Source organism: Epinephelus lanceolatus, chromosome 12 (assembly GCF_041903045.1).
Source record: "Epinephelus lanceolatus isolate andai-2023 chromosome 12, ASM4190304v1, whole genome shotgun sequence".
NCBI classification, from domain to species: Eukaryota; Metazoa; Chordata; class Actinopteri; order Perciformes; family Serranidae; genus Epinephelus; species Epinephelus lanceolatus.
The window spans coordinates 23,567,247-23,589,708 of NC_135745.1; the positions used below are offsets into that span (position 1 = coordinate 23,567,247).

Sequence of the window (22,462 nt, forward strand, 5' to 3'; positions counted from 1 at the left end):
TTGGATATGGGTGATTCTTCATCTATCGAGATATTTGCGTCCCTGTCAGAAATAATAAAAACAAAAGCATAGTTCTTTCTTTTTTTTATTTCTTGCACACTTACTTGGCACTAAAAGTTAAAATTAAACAAAAATTAAATGATTATATAGTCATTATTTTTATTATGTACAAAGTGGGCTTTTATTTGTGGCTTTTGTTATATGACCTTTGTCCCTTAGCCAGATTTTAGACATTCGACCCTGCTTAATTTTGAACTTAATATTGATCTAATATTAACGTCAAATACAAATGACACATAAATTAATTACATTTATCAGGTGTTGTAAAATACATTGGTATTTTACGTTATGTTCAGTACCTCCCAAACATGCATTTTCACTTAAAAAAAAAACACAAACAAACAAAAAAAAACTTAGCATGTGAGTCTGACTCTGAGCATAGATGAGTTTCATATAAAGTTTTGGTGAAAATGCATTTGTTTGGGAAGTACTGAGCATAAACCTGGATAAATGAGACAGATTATACTGCTTAAATTCGAGTCTGCAAACGGGTGTTTTGATAGTTTTTCTGTTGTCAAATGCTGTCTTCAGTCAATTAATAAAACAGTATATTGGCATTTTCTGTGGAGGCATGAGAGAAAAACAAGTTTTCTTCACAAATTCAAGGTAACAAGGCATGACTAATTGATTTATAAATGGTACTTCTGTGGGTGAAGCATTCCTTTTTAGAAAAGTAAAAGTATTGGTGATAATAACGTAAAAATACTCCAAAAAGTGCAACTACACTCTCACAAACCCCCCCCCCCCCCACTTTGTCACATTTACGAGGGTGTTTCCACCCCTGCTACTTCACCCACTGACGATGGTAAACTGTGTGCTGTAAAGTAAATGAGTGACGACAGTTTTCACAGAGACAATGACAAAATTAAGTTTATTTCATATAATAGACCATCATCTTTTCAACACCTCCGGACTGCGTGAAAGCAAACACACCAAAATAAGGCAACAGAAACTCCAGCTCTCCCTCTGCTACAAGCTTTCATATCAATATCAGTAAAACTTACAGTATCAACAGACCTCCAGATAAAGCAAAGAGAGGGGATTCCAAATAAATGCTTTACTCATTCATAAAGTGAAATCAGTTTTGCATAGGGCTCCCTGCTGGGGGCGAAGGCACAGAAGCATCTCCTAAACCAAGTTTAGCCTCACAGAAGCCGGCCTAAATCTTACAAACTCAGTTTTCATTTGGAGCGACGTGTGTGAGGCTGAACTAAGATCAACTGAAGAGAAAACACTGAACTCAACATTACTTCATTATAAAAGGGCCAGACGCTTTACTCCTTGCATAGAGTACACAGTCTGTGCGGTAAAACTAATTTTGTGCGAAACCTGAGGGAGAAAATGGCAACAAGGCACAGAGTCAAGCATGTTCACAGACATACAGTATATAACACACAATACATAAAGATATAAAGGCTTCAGAGGTCCATATATGCATTTATATATGTGTAATAAGTAAACAGAGTGAGTGCATAGCAGAGAGGCTAAATAGTAGCAGTGTGAAGACGAGGCAGCTAAATAAAAAAGGCCGTTTCACTGGTGATTGTCGACAAAAGGAAAATCCACCGTGCGGATACATACAACTACAAACAGCAGCAGTGCTCAATTACTATTCTAGAAATAACAGTGATCCCTTGTTTTCAATATTTCACAATACAAACATAATTCAGTAATCTTAAAAAAACAACAATAATAATATGGAATGTTTTCCCTCAATAACCTCGTGATTACCAGGAACACAGGAAGCAGGGACACGATGGACTGAGATCATCAGGCGCTGAGAGAAGAAACGTACAGCAGGCGTAAACATTAGTGCAAAGCCATTTTCAAGGAATGATTCAGCATGTACATAAAAATAAAGAGCGAGAGTGAAGGCAGAGAAGGAGGGCACAGTGTGCTGATCGGGTCATCTGCTCCGTGACGCTGGAGGTGAAGTGTGTCGGCAGAAGGTGCAGAAAGGCTGTGGATTCCAGTGCATGTCTGTCTTGGTTGTCTTGTATGATTACAGGCCAGAGAGAGGCCCTGTTTACACCTGGTGTTAGTATGCATCCTGGGTGATCGGATCACAAGTGGACAGCTCTGAGTGCAGGTGTGAATGCATCCAATGCGTCCTCAATGCATCTTAAGACTGAACGACCACACTGAAGGACGGCCGTCTCAGCTGACGTCTGTTTATCTGAGCAGTTTCCCACACATTTGTGTAATTGTGGCCACGATAACAATATCTGCCGCCATCTACTGATGTTCTATTTTTGGAGCTGGAATGCTCATTAGGAGGGCTGCTGGAATATATACATGCTTCTATTATTCACTGCAGCACACTCTCTGACTGCAGAGCGACTCAGACGGAGCAGCAGAACGCCAGGCGCAGTTAAGTGAAACTTAACCATGCATAGCGCTGGGTCTAAAAGTTTGCTTTCACTCGCCTCTGCAGCAGCTGCTCCTCTCATCCATTGATTTGATCTGCTACGATTGGAGCGACTGACTGATAATCAACCCTGCAATTCAAAAGAAAGATCTCATGAAGAGTTCAGTCTGTGCTGCGTTCACATACCCCGCAGAATTTAGAGAGGGGACACAGAATAATACAAAATGACCCGAGCTCTGATTCTCTGTTCGAGCCCGACTGGGCCTGACTCGATCTGCGGCGTGGGGCCCATCACTGCAAGGCAACTTGGTTGGCAGTGTAGAGCCGTGATCATCTGTTCGCCGCACTGCCATGAAACACTGCACACTAGACATACCAGGGGGCGCAAACCAAACCTGCCCAACCTGTCACACAGCTGTCACAAGACAGACTACTGAAATAACAGCAGGAGGCGAATTTGGAGAAGTGGTACAAGGAAACGTGTCACCCTTAGCTTTTAATAAATGTTTTAACTTAAAAAAAACGTTATAATATATAAAATATATTTTTACAGTAGAAACTCAGGGTTTTAAACTGCTGCCATGAGCTGGGCTCGGGTCACACTTGAACAGGGGCCAGATCAGAGCTCTTTAACAAAAACGCAGTGCTAAAGGACCGTCTCTGGAGCTGCTTTCCTCCTGCCACTGAACAGCCACTTCAATGTCTGCCCAGTTAGCACAAGCTCACATAGCAGCAGCTGTTCAACAGTCGCAACAAACTCACACTGACACCCAAACAACTCAGCCTTGTCATGAACCTGTTAATAACCGTTAGCTGTGTGATGCTAACAGTTAGCCCTGTCACTGTGCGTGCAGCTATGTGGACTCTCAGCAACTGTAGAGGGAAAGGATTCACGTCTTTTCTTATAGAGCGAGGAAGAGAGATCTGATCATAAGGTGTTACTCTAGACGCATGTGCACTTGTCCACTTGTGCTCTGATCACCCAACATGCACGTTAACACCAGGTGTAAACAGGAGAGTGGCAGAAGGCAAAGCACAGGAGCTTTTAAAGTCTCTTGGAAAGTAAACTGCTAAATGCGGTGAGTTTTTGGTTCCTGCCAGTTTCCTGCCGGCTCAGGTGTCAGGGAGGAAGCAGTGATCTAGAATTACTGTTGTTACAAATTCACAATATCATCTAAAATACAAAAATAATCCCAGATCAATACTCCCACTCTGACACACTTGAGAAATGAAGGCCCTGGTGCGCAGAGATTGCCACAGCAATGTGCAGCTCTGTAACTGGTCCTGAGTTGCTGGAGTGTATGTGTATGTGCGTGCGTGTGTGTGTGTGTGTGTGTGTGTGTGTGTGTGTGTGTGTGTGTGTGTTTGGGGTTGACTGGTCCTTTTCTATTGGTCAGAGCCAGTTAGGGGGACCAGCTGCGGAGTCTCCACTTGTGAAGTTTTGTGTCCTGGGTGTGACTTTACATCAGGTATCTCCCGTGCACCCTCACTGTCCACAGCCACCTGAGCGGCGGCCTGCCGCTCACACAGACTCCCCAGCAGCTGAGCTGTTTTGAAGACAGAGGCGTGACCGGCGGGCTGCAGGGACTGGACCTTCTGCAGGTTCTGGAGGGTCCGCAGCATCTCGGCGGACACGATAGGCAAATGCTGCTCCTGGATCAAGCTGGTGCTGGCAGGTCGCAGGACGGTGTCACGCTGGCATGAGGGCCTGGGCGCCGGCCTGGTCCGCTGGGTCGTTGAAGCTCGGACAGAGCTGAATGACATTTTCTTCTGTGGTGGGTGTGACTCTTCCTCCTCCACTGATTGGTCACTAGAAGGTATTGTGCTGTCATCGGAGTCATCACTCACGCCCTCATCGTTGTCGTCGTGATCATCATCGTCCTCCTCTTTGGTGCCATCTCCGTCTGTGATATAGATCATGTCTTTGGGCAGAGAGGTGAACTGGTAGACCAGACGCTGGCCTTCCACCTTATTCAGTATGCCTCTCTGGTAGTAGTACCTGCAAGGACACAGAGGTTAACAAACCACACATCTACACAGATATTGTTCTCAAACACATGAACACATTATGACGGCATTTGCGGTTAGCCTTAGCCGACTCTTTGTTTTGTACCTGAGTGCTCTCCCCATCGTCTCATAATTCATATCTGGCTTGTTCTTGTGTTTGCCCCACAGTCTGGCCACTGCCTTAGAGTTGACCAACTTGAAGATTCCTGCTTGGGGATTAGTCCATTTAATGTAGCGAGGGCAGACCTGTCGGTCTTGCAACAGCTCCATCAGGAACTGCCACAGGTACAGTGTGTTTCCTCCTGAAGCACAAACACAGGAAACGTGATGGAAAAGAAATGAAACAACGTGGAAAATGACTTCTGTAAAAAGTGATCCCCTGTGATTGATACTGGTCTGTGCTGCTGCAGCCTTTACGTCAAGGCTGATTAAAAGTTGTACGTAGGCTCTACATAGTGTCGAGCAGATGCTACTTTACTGTGTTACAGTTACTTCAGGGGCTTTCACATCAGGGACTCGAGCCTGGATCACTTGACCCCAAAGTCCAGTTCCTCTGATTGGTGTGAACACTGGGTACCCTACACCAACACGGTATGCTCACAAACAATATGCTATGACTCACAAACATGTCAAGTTTGTAAAAAACACACTTTATTTTTAAGCACAGTAAATTTCCGGCACAGAGTTGTTATTTTAGAAGTGCCTTTTCCTGCTGTAGAGTGACTAACAGACAGCTAGTTGACAGAGACAGCAAACCAGCTTGACAACATGGCCAAACAAGTACAATGGTGAGTATATTAAACTGTGTAGACCTTGAACTAATAACTAAGGAGAAATCTGGACCCTGTGGCTGAACCAGTTGGGAACCACTGCTCTAAAAGGAGTTTTTAAACAAATACAAAGTTTTAATTTAATACTGATGCCTCTATGTCAGACAGCAATGCAGCCTGCTGCAGACACACACAGATCTGTCTTCTCTGTCGCCTTCGACCTGCATGCAGAGCTTCAGCAGGAGGCGGGGAGCTCCACACACAACATTATCGTGCATCCCTAGTCTGCGGCGTCCTTTTCTACACTGTAGCACAACAAAAATGTCACATAGATGAAGGTGCAAGTGTACTCGGGTACGTAACATTACTAATGTGAAAGCTGAGTGTGCAATACTACTTCTCGTTGTTATATCAGATTTAATGTAACATTGATTAGCAGGCGCAGTCTGTTTCTCTTTCACCATTTCAGTTCATTTTTAGAAACTCTTGTACTTATATTACTCCTACTGTTACTGTATTAGGCACTGGTTTTTACTTTTGCTCCTAGAAAACACCTTTATCTTGTACGTTTGTATATTCTGTCAGATATTTAATACTCTATTGTTATAAAACTGGGCCCAGTGAGTGACCCTGACTTGGGGAACCCACTGGTTGTCTGGTTGGGAATTGTTAAAATTGGGGTTACTCCACCTATTGTTACTGTAATTTGAAGCATTCTCCGGCACAAGAATTTCCTACAGGGTACATAAAGTTGTATTGAACTGAAGTGAACTGAGTGGTAGGTGAATGGAGGGGGAGTAATCGTACTCAGGCGCGGTACAAAATCAATCACACCTAATATGAACACCCTTACTACTCTCTTTGATTTGGTTCATCTTGTCGTAGAAGAAGGAGCAGCCATAAATGTGCAGGACAAAATGCAATGCTACCAAATGGACCAATAACAGGTGTTGCAGTCTGCATTGCTGCAACGTGTGGTTCCATTTCATGCCCGTTAGGCTGCGCCGTAAGATACGCACCTACGGAGGCCTTACAACACAGATTCAATGCAGAAAAATAAGCCGGCCTTTATTCTGGGGGCTTTAAATTCAGACTTGTGCCGTACTGAGAGCGTAACTAGGTCTGACCTAGTGAGATCGCTGACTTTCTGCACTTCTTCAGCCATGAGACCACCACATAAAGTTGTCATTACAGTGACGTACGTTGCCTGTCTCAAGGGAAGGGGCTGAACTAATTTTGTAATGTGTGAAATTACCTTTGTTGTATTTGTCCTTCTTCACTATAATATCTGGGGTGGGAGACTCCGCCCGTCTGTGTCGAGGTTTTCTCCCTGAGTGGTTCGAAATTCAAAGCAGGTAATTTAAAAAGATATTTAACATAATCACTCAATTATTTACAATTACCCATAATTCAGTTTGAGACGAGCTGATAACCCAGAAAGTGACTGACCTCTCTTTTTGGACTGCAGCTGTGCCGCGGGCTTCTTTGTGTGCAGCGAGTGCCACTGTGGCTGGTCGACAGCTCCCACGATGCCCTCCGCTGACACAGTCACCTGGGTAACAGGAGTAGTGATGACATCACCCAGTGATGGCAAGAAGGTCTGGGCTGCGGGGGGGGGGGTAAACAGATTTAATGAAAGAGAACAGTGCTGTGACCACCGTGTCTAAAAATAACATCTCGCAGTCAGACGTGTCCTACATCAAAAAGCGGCGGGGAGGTTTTATCAGGGCATCTTCGCTCTGTTCGCGGGCATGTGAGTGGTGTTAGCTCAGGTGAGTGTGCTTACAGTAGTGTTCCAGCGAGAGGGTGTCAGGACAGTCCATGTTGAGGAGCGAGTCAGCAGCAACAAGTGTCTCCATGGTCTCCTCCTCGCCACTTTCACATTGTTCCACTGCAGATGAGAAGGCAACATACAGGACAGTTTCAGCAGGTGGAGGAGGAGGAAAATCAAACACTCACTGTGAGCACCATAAATGAAAGTGACAACACCTGCCTCTGAATGGCAGATATTTAAGGGACAGAGGACAGTGGAATAAACTTTTGTATCTGACATGCCCCCACAGCCGAATCAGACGGGTTCATGTACCCCCCAAATAGATAGGCTGGGACAGAGTTACTGCTCCGAGTGAAGGAGTTCAAGTATTTGGGTCAAGTTGTTGGAGTCCAAGTAAATGGAGCGTGAGATGGACAGGTGGTTTGGTGCAGCATCAGCAGTGATGTGGGTGTTGAGCCAGAAGGCACCAGTGATGCACCAGTCAATCTACATGTAGACCCTCACCTACGGTCACGAGCTGTAGGTAGTGACCCAAGAGAACGAGAATGTGGATACAAGTGGCTGATGGTGTGCGTCAATTAGGGCTGTCAACGAATATTCTAAATTCGAATTTAAATTCGAATTTGAAAAAAAAAATGGACCTTCGAATGTGAAAATTGATATTCGATTGTGGAGAAAAAAAAACACACCACTGCAGCTGCCCTCTTTGCGAGTGGGTGTTGGCCTGGGCCACTGCACTGAACGCACTGGTGCAGCCGGTGTGGAGGACACAATCGGTTAACATGGGCGCCGAAAGGAAACTGGCTTTGCTTCTTGGCGCTTCGAAGCTATTCGCAGCACTTCCGTGGACAGCGTGGCCTGACGGTGAGAGGGGGGGCGAGTGAGAGGTCCGCGGTCGTTTATAACGTAATGTTATAGACAATGTGTTTTAATGTGTAGGTATGTAAATGTTTCCAAAGACGATTATGTTGAAATAAAAATACCTACAAGTAGTTATGTTTCCTTGTATTAATACATATACAAGTATGTTTCCTTAGTAGTTTACCCTCTTATGGACATAATGTGAAAAAAAAAAATTCGAATGGTTCGAACCTATGATTTATTTTTAAAAGGAATATTTGAACGTCATTTTTGAGCAATTTTGACAGCCCTAGCGTCAACTTATTTTAAGATCCTTGTATTGGTTTATAAAGCTCATAATGGTCTTAGTCCTACGTATTTATCAGATTTGCTTTTATTGTATGAGCCCTCTAGAACCCTCAGGTCTTCTGGTCGTGGCCTTTTAATCATCCCCAATGTTAGAACAAAAACCCACGGTGAGACATCATTTCATGACAATGGTCCACGTATGTCGAACAGCTTTCCTGAGGACCTGAGGGCCACAGAGTGTTGATGTTTTTAAAAGCAAACTCAAGACCTACCTTTTTAGCTTGGCTTTTAATTGAAATTGTCTCTTATTTTTAATTTTTATTTTATTTATCTATTTTTTTTTAAATTTCCTTATCTTTTTAATTATTTATTTGTTTATTATTATTATTGTTTTTGCATATTTATTTTTAGTAATCTGTTTTTCTAGCTGGCATATTCTTCTATTTTGTTACATATTTATTTTAACTTATTTATTGACTGATCTAAAATTGTTTTCTATACTGAGTTTTTATCCTGCCTCTGGTGTTTCCCCTCTCCTCAGTTCCCAGTTTTTTATGAGTTATAAATTTAGTCTTTCCGATTACAGTCTTTGTTTTGTGTGTGTGTGTGTGTGTGTGTGTGTGTGTGTTGGGGCAGTGGGTGGGGGTATTGTTTAATTGTTTTCATTGTGTGAAGCACTTTGTGTTGCATTCTGTTTGTATGAAAGGTGCTATATAAATTAAATTTGATTGATTGACAGATGTGAGTTTCCTCCGTAGGGTGGCTGGGCTCATGTGGAGGGAAATCTGAGTAGAGCCACTGCTCCTACATGTTTGAGGTGGTTCTGGCATCTGATCAGGATGTCTCCTGGGTGCCTCCTGCCCTGGCTCATCCGACTGGTAGGACGCCCAGACCCAGAACACGCTGGAGGGATTACATATCTCATCTAAGATTTGACAGTGGTCTGGTAATTGTCAATGTTTAGTCTCAGGCTTTCTTTTCTTGGTATGTTCGGTCAACTCTGCATTCATACCACAACCCGCTGGAGAGGCTGGACGCTATCTACGCTTATCTATTTCAAATTTTCCACTTCACACGCTCTCATCTGCCAAATAAGCAAAATGAGCTTCATTATTTTATGTTCCAGTAAAAATTCAAAAAATGTTGAACATGTTTGTATCAGAATAAATTATGAAATTAGTGAGAGTATGACTCCAACCAAATTCCTGGGGATACATACTGATGAATCTTTAAGCTTCAAGTGTCATACTGATGAACTGACAAAGATATTGTCCAAATATGTTGCCTTATTTTTCAAGCTGAGGCTTTTCCTTCCACTTAAAGCACTTTTAACCTTATACAAGTCCTGGTCCAAGGTAAATGCTCCTACTGACCCTCTTTCTCATAGGTACAGTCTTCTGGAGCTCACTGAATGTAACATCTTTTATAATGCTTGTATAATGTATAACATTGTATTTATGCTCAACAGCAAACTCTGACCTTATTCCAGCTGAGTTTTCCTCTTATACAACTGACACTACAAAAAAGCATCTTATAAAAGGGTAAAAAACGTACACTTAAAAGTACAAGCTGCAGTGTGGCTTGCAGAGACTGATAACACTGTAAAAAATGTCATTATCTGTTTCTGTTTTCAAAAATATGTTAGAGCACGAACACCCTAAACAGCTGGGAAATTCTTAACTTGTTACACTCATATCCTTTTACACTGTACTGTTATTACCACCTTCCATGTGTCTCTATTTATGTTATCTTACATATGAAACCAGTGTTTAGACTGATGGAATAAATGTCTCCAGTAGTTAACATTAGGGTGGTTAAGTCACAAGGTTTTTGGTTAGTCTTAGGTTTTTTTTTAGGTAATACATTTTACTGTGTGTTACATGCATTTTCTTTTCTTAAATGGAAATAGACAACGTGTTTGTAATAGGGATGCACCGATCAGATATCTGGATCGAATATCGGCCCCGATATCATCAAAATAGATGGATCAGGTAACGGAAAATGCAACCTATACCTGAGGCGATCCTTTCCCTTTAAATCTATTGCGACGTGAACTACATACGTCATGGAGCGAAGGAGATAATCTGCTGTGTGGAGGTATTTCACACTATTTCAACTGCTGTTGCACAATTGTTTATGTTAAAAATAAATAGTTCATCATTGCATTAATCTGTTTCATCTTGTTTCATTTTATCTTAGAAAAGAACTGTGTAGTAATCAATGCATGATGCCTCTAGTCTGTTCTACATGTAAAGGTATATAGCTTTGTAGGTCAACGATGGTATCGGATCGGTATCGCGTATCGGCTGATACTCAAAGCCACAGCATCGGGACCGGTATCGAAACTGAAAACGCTGGATCGGTGCATCTCCAGTTCGTAACCACATTTGTAAAATACAATCTCCTTCATGTCCCTGTTTTCAAGCTTTCGATTGCTTATCAGCGTGTCCCATTTCACATTGCCACTATTTCCTATAAACTGTGCTTTTTAAAAATCTGTTTTTGTGAATAAAACTGTAGATTGATTTGAGTCTGTGGTGCTACAACTGACTCATATTGGTAAGACAGTGACGTGTGGATGGGACACAGTTAGTACAGGTACATAGCCTCAACAGGGTGTGGAAGAAAAGGTGGAACAAAACACAACCATGTTTTTTCATAATCCCCTGTAATGGATGGTCGTAAAAAAAAAACTACTTCATACAGCAAAAAGTGATTAAAAAGTTAAAGAAAGGACAGTGCCCTAATTTCTGCCTTCCACCTCAAAGCAATGTGAATATTATAATATGTACTTATTGTAAAACTAGAGCCTAGAGGGTTTTATATACACAGTTATCACAGAAAGACACCTTTTTTAAAAAAAAAAAAAAAAGGCTACTTTAACTTAAAGATATACTCTGCAGGATATTCCTATATTCCTATGTATAGACTCGTAATCCCTCTTAATCATCACTTATGACTCATTACAAGTGTGTGGCGGTGTGTTTATCTGCAGAGCCTCTGCCTATATTTTCTGTGTTCTGCATGTTTATGAGTGTGTACCCCCACAGCGCTCAGGTGAGGTCGAGGCTTTATAAAAAGGCAGCAACCAGGTGCCAGACTACAACCAGCAGGCTTCCAAGAGACACAGTGCCAAAACAAAATGCAAATATAGCGAGACAGAACGCCAAAATGGGTGACTACGAGTGAATACAGGGCTGGCTTTTATTTTCACACTCGCTAGTGAGCCTGTTTACAGACTGTGAGCTCAGTATTTCAAAATGTATCTCCTCTTAGGTTTAAACTTGACTTTCCAAGCTCCAGTGAAATAGATACTGTTATAGGGTTGCAGCGATACACCAGTTTCAAGGTGTACCGTGATATTAAAATGAACAGTTATCGTACTGTGTACATTTGCTTATCTGTGATATTGAAAAAAGAAATGCAACTGAACAGATAATCTGAACTGTATTTAAATTTTTTTTAAAAGAGAGACTTTTTACATATACTTCCATTATTGGTTTCAAGTTTTAATTACAGTAATACAGTAATAAAACATTTGTTTAACCAAAAATAACCCTTCAATTTTCATTCCTTTAGAGTCATTCTGACTGATAAAGTAATAATAATTCTGTAATACCGTGATACCAAGAAACTGCAATATTTTCTGAGATGGTTACCGTACCATGAAAATATCATACCGCCGTGACCCTTCACTGTTACCACTTTGAAAGGTTTAACACAGCTCTTCTAAATTAGTTTTAGTTCTGATGTTAATCTCGTTTCCATTACACTCCATCTGCTACAATGACATCATTCTGAACTCCATGCAAGGGATGATAATGATCAATCAACGATACGAATGTAATGTAAAATTTAATCAATGAAATACATACAGAAATAAATAATAAATACAATTTGTAGTCTCCTTTTACAGTATAGTGGTCTATTTTGAAAGCATGTTTCATTGACTAATATTGGCAAACACAGAGTGCACATATTTGATGACACGGCGGGCATCTTGGGGTTTAGAAGAAGAACGCAGCACTGACATTGTAAAATCAAGCAGGCAAAGTAAAGCATTGTTCAGTTATATTTTACGTTTCATTTGTCTGGGCCTCTACATCATCATATGTTTCACAGGTTATGTAATGCTCTCAGAGAATATGCAAGATGTTGCTGTGAGCTTTGGTTGAAGAAAAAAAAAATCACATTTGGCATAAACAAAGTGTGTTTTTTTTTTTTTAAATCACAAGTAATAGATTGATCATTAATGTTGCCAATGACTGTTTAAGGAATGTTCTGACAATTTGTAATTCTATTCCAAACTTTGGATGTACACACATTACGTTTTGCATCGACATAGAGCCTACGCCGTAACCTACGCCATAGCCTGACATGCACCTCCCCAGAAATGTAACTACATGTAGCGGCGATGCAGACCTCCTGTCTATTTCTGTAAGCTGAAACCATTTCCCTCAGTGGAAACTAAGCTTTTATTTACTTTAATGTAACAGATAAGAAACAATAAATTACGAAGACAGTAAAGCCTCCACAAAAATAGCATTTCAAGTCTTATGTGTGATTTATCCTGGCTTCATATGAGCAGAGGAAATCTGTGGTTGTCGGTAGGTTAATTTATACATTATACAATGTAAAATGCCATAGGCTTGTGCTAATAACGTTAACATGTTGTATTTGTAAAACGTGTTTAGTATAACACAGTTGTTTTGTCAGTGAACCTTGTGAGTTGTAATGGAGGCAAATTATGTACCGTTACCTTTGTTAAATGTTGCTGTTGTCCCTGGTTTTATATGAGAAAAGGAAAAATCTGCTAGCCGCTAGGCTAATTCATATAATGTAAAATGCCATAGGCCTGTGCTAAAAACATTAGCTTGTTGAATTTGTGGGGAAAATGTGTCCAGCAAAAGACAAATGCTTTGTCTGTGAATGCTGTGAGTTATAGTGAAGCTGATTTGTGTACTTGTGTCTGAAACTGTCTCTATTAAACCATGTTTAATGTGTATTTAATGTGTGTTTTCAACTAAACTTGGAGATGTAACTGCAGAGTGACACAGACACACCACCACACAAGTATAAATGCTCACAACGGCCACATGTGTAGGCTACGGCGTAGGGTCTGCGGCACAAGTCTAAAAATCGCTTAGGACTCAAGGAGTGCTCAAAGAAATATTTGACATGCCTCCACCTTTCTGCACCACACCTCCTCCTCTCATAAATACCGAACAGTCCCTAAGAGAGACTTGTCTGTAGTTTGGGTGAACTGGCCCTTTAATGATCCAAACAGATGATCACATAGGTAATATTTTTTTTTAATATTGGTCTTCACTTCCAAACAGCTAAGATTAAACTACATTTTTTCACTTCCCTGCAGTGCACAGTCAGATAGATAATATCAGTGATGGTTCACTGGCTGTAGAGCTGCCTCCACACAAACAATATAAGCAGCTGTGGGCTTCTGTAATTGATCACATCCATCAGCATACATCTTACCACATGTTTGTCCCCGAGGCCAAATATTATCAGAGGGAAATCTATTGTTTTGTGCCCATTTATTTGTGTGACGTGAGCAGTCTGTGCAGCAGTGAGCTAGTAAACATCTGCTAGCTAACAGCTGTTTGTTTTGGGCTCAAACACTTTGTGCCGCCGAGCAAAGCAGCGAAGCACCTGTCCAAACAAACAGCCCCGTCTAAAGAAACACCGCAGGTAGTCTGCTGTCTCCACAACTGTTGTTAGTCTGGAGTAAATTGTCCATGACTGTCCGGGAGCGCTGTCAGTCACCGTTAACGTTAGCTAAGTTAACCGAGCCTCGCCATGCCCAACTTCAAACTGCTCGCTCTAACCGGGACACAGTGGGAAAAACAACCCGGAAACAGAAACGTAACTTACTTTCAACTCGCAGCACTGGTGAGGAACAAGCCATAGCACATGTGCTGTAGCCCCGAGTGACCACGTCTACATCCTAATATGATTCATTAACGGTCTTTCCCAGGCACAAGCCAGAAATGTTTTGTTTCACTTCCTGAATTTTTGCAGAGGGTGGTCCATGTGCTCGTGCGAGCGGTGCGACTGCGCATGTGCAGGCCTAGGCCTCTGATTCTGGTGGGACTTTGAATTTACTAAAATTGAAATTATATGGAGGATGAAAAATTACACAAGTATCAATAAATAAATACTACATTAAAGTTAAATAAATAAATAGCAAATAAATAAATAAATAGAGTAAATAAATGCTGAAATAAATTAATAAATACACCTACCCAGTTGACACGCAGGCACAGAAGTACACACAGGTATATATAGTTGTATAAATACAGAAATTTAAGAATTTATTTATTTATTTCGTGTTTAAATATCAACTTTTATTAATTTTTTTGTTTACTTATTTATGCATTTATTGATTTATTTCTATATATTTATACATTTATTTATTTATGCATTTATTTGTTTATTCCTATGGTCACTGATACATTTATTTATTTATCCACATATGTATTTATTCCTGGAACTACTTATATATTTATTCATTAATTTCCATATTCATTGTTTTTTCCTGTATGTGAACATTTGTTATTTATTAATTTATTTCAGTATTTATTTACACATGTATTAATTTCTGTATTTATTGATCTTTTCTGTATATATTCATACATTTATTTATTTATTTATTTATTACTGTATTTATTTATACATGTATTTAATTGTTCCAGTATTTATCAGTTTATTTATTATTTTCTATATTTATTTACTTATTTATTCATACAGTTTATTTATTTATTCAGTGATACTTGTCATTTTTCATCCTCCATAAAATAAAACCTTCACAGAACAAAGCTTGGACTGTTTACTTATCATTTGATTGGACTATTGGACAACAGGTGGGCTTCAGTCATGACATGTGAATGGAGCAGGTAAAGAAAGGCTGGAGCGTTTGTGTGTGTGTGTGCGTGTGTGTGTGTGTGTGTGTGTGTGTGTGTGTGTATCTCTGCCTGTGTTGTACACACTGACCTTTGAGCAGCTGCTGGTTATGCTCTGTCTGTGACTGTTCACATGCTAGGCCTGCATAGGAGAGCAGGTGTGGATGTGGAACCTGCTCCACAATCACTGCAGGATACTCTGAGTATCCCCCCAACTGCAAAGAAAATCAGATTAAATCAGGTCAGAATTTCTCTGATTGAAATTTGTTTCACCACACACAACAAAATCCATCACTGCTTGACATTCACTTACCTGTGACATGCTGACGTGGTCACTGGCAAAGTCAAAGATGAGCTCTGACTGTTGCAGCATGGCTGAATATCCCAAACCCACACACAACCTTTAACTGTGTGAAAACAGCATTGCAGCTTTCCTCTGAAGACTATCAATAACTGAAGAGGTCAGATGTGTTTTTTTTCTTTTTGTCCTGACAGATCCAGTTTTTGGAGACAATCCTCAGATGAACAGCACTTGACTGTCAGTGTGAATCAACCAGACAGCTGCCCCCAGGATACTACGAGGCCAGTCTCTGTCCATGCAGCGCAGTTCAACAGTGGAAGAGTGATGCGAGTAAACTAATTGACCAGAGACACAGAGGCGTCACAGGAAACCCGTGTTCACTTGCTCTGCTTCGACTCTCGATGAGGAAGTGGGGGCTGCTAAACTGTCCTGTGGTCTGACTGAACCTGTCAGATAAGAACACAGAGAAACAAGAGCAAATGTGTTAGAGGCAAAACACAAAGTGTGAGTCTCACACCTGCTGCAAATATCAGATGGTAACCAGCTGGACTTTTTAAATAAAAATGTCCAAATAAAGTAAAATGTTGTCACTCTGTTTCGACAGGCAGAGAAAGCTGCACAGCCTGCTTCCCCCTTTCATATATCTTGTTCTTTTGCTCTTATCTTGCTTCTAAAAGAGGCCAAACCAGCAACAGGAAGGAAGCGTTTGCACTGCAATGTGTGCCTGGGCGTGTGTGTGGTATGAGTTGGGGGGAGGCAGCTGGCATTGAACTCGAAACATCATGTCTTTGCACAACGTTCAAGGTTTCAGGGGCGTTACGCTCACATTCCTAACAACATGACTGTGAAAGGGACATTCAGAACAAAACTACAAAACCTACTCCTCTTCTGGACTCCCCCTTATTCTCTCCTCATCGCTTGTTTTTCTTTGCCTCCTCTCTCTTGTCCTCTGGCCATGTTAGTTCCTTTAATCGCTCGGCCCCATTCCCCTGATCATCCCTGCTCCTCTGTTTAAGTAATCCTGAGGTTAAAGTCAAGCATTTTGTGAATTCAGTCTCTTTTGTTGCTGCTTTACACCGGCCTCCCCCTCACAATCGTCAGATTAAAGTTGTAAACACTGTTGGCACACCTGCACTTACCTTCAGCCCTCCTCTGTCAAAGATCACACCAGCATTAAGGTTTTGTGCACAATAGATCTCCCACTGTGAACAAATCGCCTCCAAGGAAATAAATATAATCACTGAGCTCCTACATTTTAATCCCATTAATCCTCAGTTTGGTAGTCTCACAGTTCCTGAGCGCGCTTCTTTGTCTTTATATGTTTGTGTGTATGTGTGTGTGTAATAGAGGCACAACATGTTTGGGTCAGTTATCACACAGGAAGCACAGCTCAGTTAGGAGGCACCGCTTCCTGAGTTCCTGCGCCAAACTGCTGCCAACATCATCTGCCAGCAATGGCCTTCTCATTTTCAACTTCCCTCTGATGTGCACAGTTGTTTGGTGCTCGATGATTCACATAGGACGTGAGTGAAAATGGCGGATAGTTACTTTCTCTGAGCTGTGTTTTAAAGTTAGTGAGGAGAAATGTTCTGCCTTTTTAAAACCATGCTCTGTATGCAGTGTGCAATGCTCAGTTAGAGGAGACATTAGAGCTGAAACTGAAAAATGAGCAGCATCTGTAACAGTTTTCATAATTGATTCATTGTTTCAGTAAGTTTTAAGAATTAATATAAAGAATTCTCTGGTCCCAGCTTTTTAAAACGTGAATATCTGCTGGTTTTCTTAGTCTGTATTGATGGTATGCTGAATATCTTTAGGTCTAGACTGTTGGTTGAACAAATACATTTGAAGATGTCACCTTGGGCGCTTGGAAAATGTGACCATGGAAGAAATTACACAGGCTCAAAGTGTAAGGGAGCCCCTCTGGGTCTCACCTGCAAAATGTCATTCAAGTTGGTCAAAACGTACAGATCAGGAAGAGATTCAAAATGACCACAAAGGAATTACCTCAGAGAAACACTACCATCCACAAAGAGACACAAAAAAACAAAGAAGATACAAAATTACCTGAGAAGGACACAAAACATCCACAAACAGACATGAAATTACCTGTAAGAGACACAAAACCCAAAAAAGATGCACAACTAGAAAGCAATGCAAAACAATGTCACAAAAAAGGCCAAATAACTAAAGAGTGTGCGTCTCTTGCTTCTCTGTGGGGGTGGGTGGGGGCTTTTGCATTGCTGTCTCCAGGGCCCCATTGTCTGATAATCCGCCCCTAAATGTGATGGGCAGTTTTACTATTTCATGAGAAAATAACATGTCTAGGCCAAAACCCACTGGCCTTTATGGCTGGACTGTGTGTTAAACACGAGAAGTCTTTTAATTTGAAACAGGAAGCGGCAGCTTTGATCGGCTATTGTGGTCCAGCCCAAAAATTCATACAAATACTTCTTGAAGTGAAAAACAAGACAGTGAGACGCAGTCACACAGCAGAGGGGAGCTGCTTCCTCTCTGCAGCTGTACCCACTGATCATTTAACACAACCTTCGTCTCTTTCGCTCCACTCAGTACATCCCCACGGGACTAGTGGAGGCTGCAAAGCCATCGCCCACTATCAGAGCCAAGTTCTGCCAATAACGATAGTTTGTAAAATGTCCTGTCGGTGCAGATTAATTGGCCACACCAATTATTTGGTTGACCTCGCGTTATGGGTTGTTAGTAAGGTGGCACACCCGTTCCGACATTGTAACTAGGCTTGTCATGATAATTATGTTATTGACTTATCAAGGTCTGTTCTCGGGGGTCTTTGCTGCTGCTTTCCCTGCCCTCCATGTAGGTACATGGTGGGGGGCAGGGAGGTGTGCTCTCTCTGCCTTACGCAGAATTTATACTTCTGCATCGAATTGATGCCGTACCTACGGTGTAGGCTCTGCGTCAACTCCTTTGGCGAGTCATACCTCGGGATTTAACCAGCTTCGGGAAATCTCTGCTCGTTGCTAGGCTAATTTATGCAATGTAAAATGCCATAGGCTTGTGCTAATAATGGTAGCATGTTTTATTTGTTTGGAAAACATGTTCAGCGTAAGACAGTTGTTTTGTCAGTGAATCTTGTGAGCTGTAATGGAGCCAAATTTAGTGCCGTTACCTTTGTTAATTGTTGTTGTTGTCCTTGGTTTCATATGAGTAGAGGAAATCTCAGCTAGCTGCTAGGCTAATTTAAACAATGTAAAATGCCATAGGCTTGTGCTAAAAACATTAGCATGTTGTATTTGTGGGGAAAATGTGTCCAGATAAAGACAAGTGCTTTGTCTGTGAATGCTGTGAGTTATAGTGAAGCTGATTCGTGTACGTGTGTTTGATAGTCTCTAATAAGCCATGCTTAATTTGTAAAGCACTTTGGGGTTGCACTTCACAGAAACCTCCGCCGCTGACTACTGTTTTGGAGGTGTAACTGCAGAGTGACAAAGACACACCACCGCACAAGTAAATGCTCACAACAGTGTAGGCCATGTGCGTAGGCTATGGTGTAGGGTCTGCATAGAGCTGATGTAAATCCTGCTTTAGGCTTACTGCGTAGGCGTAGGAAAGGCAGAGGTCCCGAAACAGAGCCATTCCACCAAATATAAAACTGCAAATTGGAATAAAGTTTTCTTTGACTACATTGGTCCTGACTGAAATATAAATTCTGTAATAGCGTGATATGTTCTGAGACAGTTATCGTACAGTGAAAATTTCACACCGTTGCAACCGTATTCTGATTTCCTTCCCCATATGTTTATTCTGACTGTCTTTTCATGTGAAGTTGTAGACAGGTTGAAACATAACAGCTACTCTCCACTTAACCTGAAAACCCAGTTCTGGATCTACAGAATGGGAATCATGCCATGCTTCTTTTTTTTTTTTGGAATCAATAAATGTAGCACAGATGACAAAGACTGCTGCATTTGGTGCTTTTTTTTTTCTTTCTTTGAGTGGTAGCTGCCGCTGCCTGCCATTGTGCCATGTGTACATACTGTATGTTCATTGTTAGTGTGCCCTGCAGCCTGCTGCTTCTATAGAGTAACAGCACAGAGCCTTTGTTCATTAGTACTCTGGTCACATAGGTTTGTCTCTGTGGCCTCTGCGCTGGGATCTGAGTCTGTGAAGTGGTTGCCAGGCCCCTGAGGACACTGATAAGCCCCCATAACATTCATTCCCCAGTTTGTGTGTGTGTGTGTGTGTGTGTGTGTGTGTGAGGGAGAGAGCGACCGAGATAGAAAGAGTGCGGCTGTGTTTGACAGAAAGGGGCAGAGAGTGTGTATGTGTGTGTGAACTAGGCCAGGCTGATAACAGTATGGCAAGTGAGGGAGCAGCTGATAAGCTCCTCTTGTTGCTTGCGGTAACCGGGCCTTATTAAATGAACACAGTGAAATGTGGTGTGTGTGTGTGTGTGTGTGTGTGTGGAGAGGAGCAGATTGGGAATCGGGGAATGGTGGAGGTGGTCACAACACACACCTCTGTTTTTACAGCCCCCCTGCTGTGCACATGTATTTGTACTTTAGCTGCCATTAATAGTAAATCATATATTTTTTTTTTACATAACATTTCTGGCAGTGTGTTTAAACTGCGTAAAACTGTCGCACACACACTCCCTGAAAAACACTTTCACTTTCTCTTCAGCACATGTCAAGCAACATACAGTCACCCGGAGAGCTTCTGACACTTTCTTCTGCTGTATGGAGTACTTGTCATGAGACAGAGCAGTGGGCCTGTCCTGTGGAATAATAAGCAGTGGGCTTACCTTGTGTTTACAGCTTGTGTCTGTATGTGGCAGAGCAGCAGCTGCCTGGAGGATCCAGAAGAGGAACGGAAATTGTTCTCATCCCTTTTGGCAAACACAGAACCTTCATCTGCTCACAGACCTGGGATCAGTTTCCCCTCGTGAATCCCCAGTCACCAAGGAAAGTGCCGCACGGGCTTTAGATCACTGTTGATTTTTTTTCTTCTTCCCTTCAGCCCTTGCCAGTTATTGCTTCCTCTTTTTTTTTCCAGAGAACTGCCCCCCCTGTGAGTCCTGATTGGTTACCTGTGTTGTGAGTCAAGGTAACCCATAGTGACCATTGTCAGTGTGGAGCAAATGTAAACACGGGAGTATTTGCAATGTAAAGCAGCAGAGAGCCAAGCAACCGGTCTGCAAACAGCCCAGTGGGTTAGATGAGGGTGGACAGACTGGATGATGATCTCACTAAATATCAGATTAAATCAGCAGGTCAGCTTCAAGTAAACAACAATGGACTTTCAATGTATGACGTTAATATTAACATATGTGAAAAATGTAGACATAGGCTTATATGGACAAACAGGCTGACACACAGGAAGATAGATGCACAAAGTAAAAACAAGGCATCAGTCTTTCTCCAGTCCCTGATGCTCCCTAGTGGCAAAACTCTGCACCAGCACCTCAAAACAAGTTTGATCAGTCTTCTCATGTCCTGTCTCTTTTTTTAAACAAATGACAAATGGAAACTCTTACGTGAAAATCCATCCCACAGTCACAGTGTGGCTCAGCAATACTCGGGGGTCTGGTAAAGGCTATGTGATCGCTGTCTCCTCTGTTTCTTGGAAATCATCAGCTCTCTCATGAGAACGGGGCCCTCTGCAGCCAGCCATGCTGTCTCTGTATACTGTCACTGCTGCATTGCATAACCACTCTGTTTGTGAGCTTTATATAAGAGGAACAAGCTTGCTGTGAATAACTGTCATGTTCACAGAGGCAGGGATGGAAACGGAACATGTAGTGATACAAGTTCTTTGACAAAACACATTAAATATGTTGTTTGCTGTGGTTCGACCTTTATATTCAGCCACACTGAAGAGTGTGAAGTGATCTACTGATGGGTTAAAGGGACACCTCAAATCAAAAATGCATATAGTTCCTCTTACCTGTAGTGCTGTTTATCAGTCTAGATTGTTTTGGTGTGAGTTGCAGAGTGTTGGAGATATCAGCCGTAGAGATGTCTGACTTCTCTCCAATATAATGGAACTAGATGGCACTCAGCTTGTGGTGCTCAAAGCCCCAAAAATAAAAATACAGCGATGTGTCTTTCCAGGAATCATGACCCGATTACTCAAGATAAACCACAGACCCTGTTAGGAGCAGTTTCATGTAGGCAGCGCTGCTGCTGGCCATTTGGGTGCCCCAAGCAGGGGCATAGATATAGACAAGGTGCACTGGGGCCCCTGGGGTGGGGGTGGGGCCCTTGCAAATGATTCAGACTGCCACCTTGGAGATACACTTGTGTTCAAAGTAGAACTCACACTGAATTAAAATGGTGCCATTTATTATAGGCTACATGCCCTCAAATATGCAAACCCATCTCCATCATGATTTCTCTTTTCTATAGTAGCAATCTATAAAAAACTATATGCTTACTCTACATGAACAAGAAAAACTATATATATACAGCTATGCAATGATGATTGTTGGGTAACATGTATGTGGATGTTGCCTCATGTCAAGTCTCGAAATGATCACGTTACAGGACGATACGATACTGTAGCTAGTTTACGCACACAATCTGTCAAGACTGACAAGCTGACAGGTAACAGGAAAGCGGCAGTAAGAAAGGACAAGAGAGAAACGAAAAGGAGGACAAAGTATTAGGGAGCATGCAGCGGGAAAAGCATTCACAGGGACACGTGGTAACTACCTTATGCCACTGGCCCTGAGCATGAAAAATTGGGGGCTCCCAAGTATTTGTGTTTTTTTTCCAAAGCTGGGAGTGCAATCCTCTGAAATAAACTAAGCCAAAAAATGTTTTTCATTATCAATATCACAGCACCTCACAACAAGAGAATCCCTGGTTTGAACCTTGGGATGAGGGAGCCCTTCTGTGCGGAGTTTGCATGTTCTCCCTGTGTCAATGTGTGGGTTTTCTCCAGGTACTCCGGCTTCCTCCCACAGTCCAAAGACATGCAGGTTAACTGGTCACTCTAAATTGCCCGTAGGTGTGAATGTGAGTGTGAATGGTTGTCTGTGTCAGCCCTGTGATAGTCTGGTGACCTGTGAAAACCAGAACTATACAATAACAGTATATATTACACTATAGAGCAGTCATGTCTAAAATCTGACCC

General features: G+C 41.8%; 1 protein-coding gene across 3 annotated transcripts; it reads right to left on the reverse strand.

Annotated features, from left to right (window-relative positions):
- Positions 1–902: 902 nt before the first annotated feature.
- LOC117271979 (ETS-related transcription factor Elf-1-like) lies at positions 903–20,409 on the reverse strand. Of its 3 annotated transcripts, none has more exons than XM_033650595.2 (8): positions 20,130–20,409; positions 15,359–15,792; positions 15,137–15,260; positions 6,992–7,096; positions 6,655–6,810; positions 6,461–6,535; positions 4,542–4,737; positions 903–4,427 (listed from the first exon to the last, which is right to left on the reverse strand). In XM_033650595.2, the coding sequence occupies exons 2-8, from the start codon at positions 15,416–15,418 to the stop codon at positions 3,815–3,817; spliced, it is 1,329 nt and encodes a 442-aa protein (XP_033506486.1). In that variant the 5' UTR covers positions 15,419–15,792; positions 20,130–20,409; the 3' UTR covers positions 903–3,814. The 3 variants fall into 3 exon arrangements, with proteins under 3 accessions (XP_033506486.1, XP_033506484.1, XP_033506488.1); XM_033650593.2 differs by lacking the exon at positions 20,130–20,409 and adding an exon at positions 16,486–16,683; XM_033650597.2 differs by lacking the exons at positions 15,137–15,260; positions 15,359–15,792; positions 20,130–20,409 and adding an exon at positions 14,018–14,185.
- Positions 20,410–22,462: the final 2,053 nt, after the last annotated feature.

Coding starts and splice junctions, on each gene's coding strand:
- LOC117271979 (XM_033650595.2), bottom strand. CDS start 15,418: ATGCTGCAACAGTCAGAGCTCATCTTTGACTTTGCCAGTGACCACGTC. Junction 15,261..15,358: donor ACCACGTCAGCATGTCACAG/GTAAGTGAATGT, acceptor TTTTCTTTGCAG/TTGGGGGGATACTCAGAGTA. Junction 7,097..15,136: donor TAACCAGCAGCTGCTCAAAG/GTCAGTGTGTAC, acceptor TCTCATCTGCAG/TGGAACAATGTGAAAGTGGC.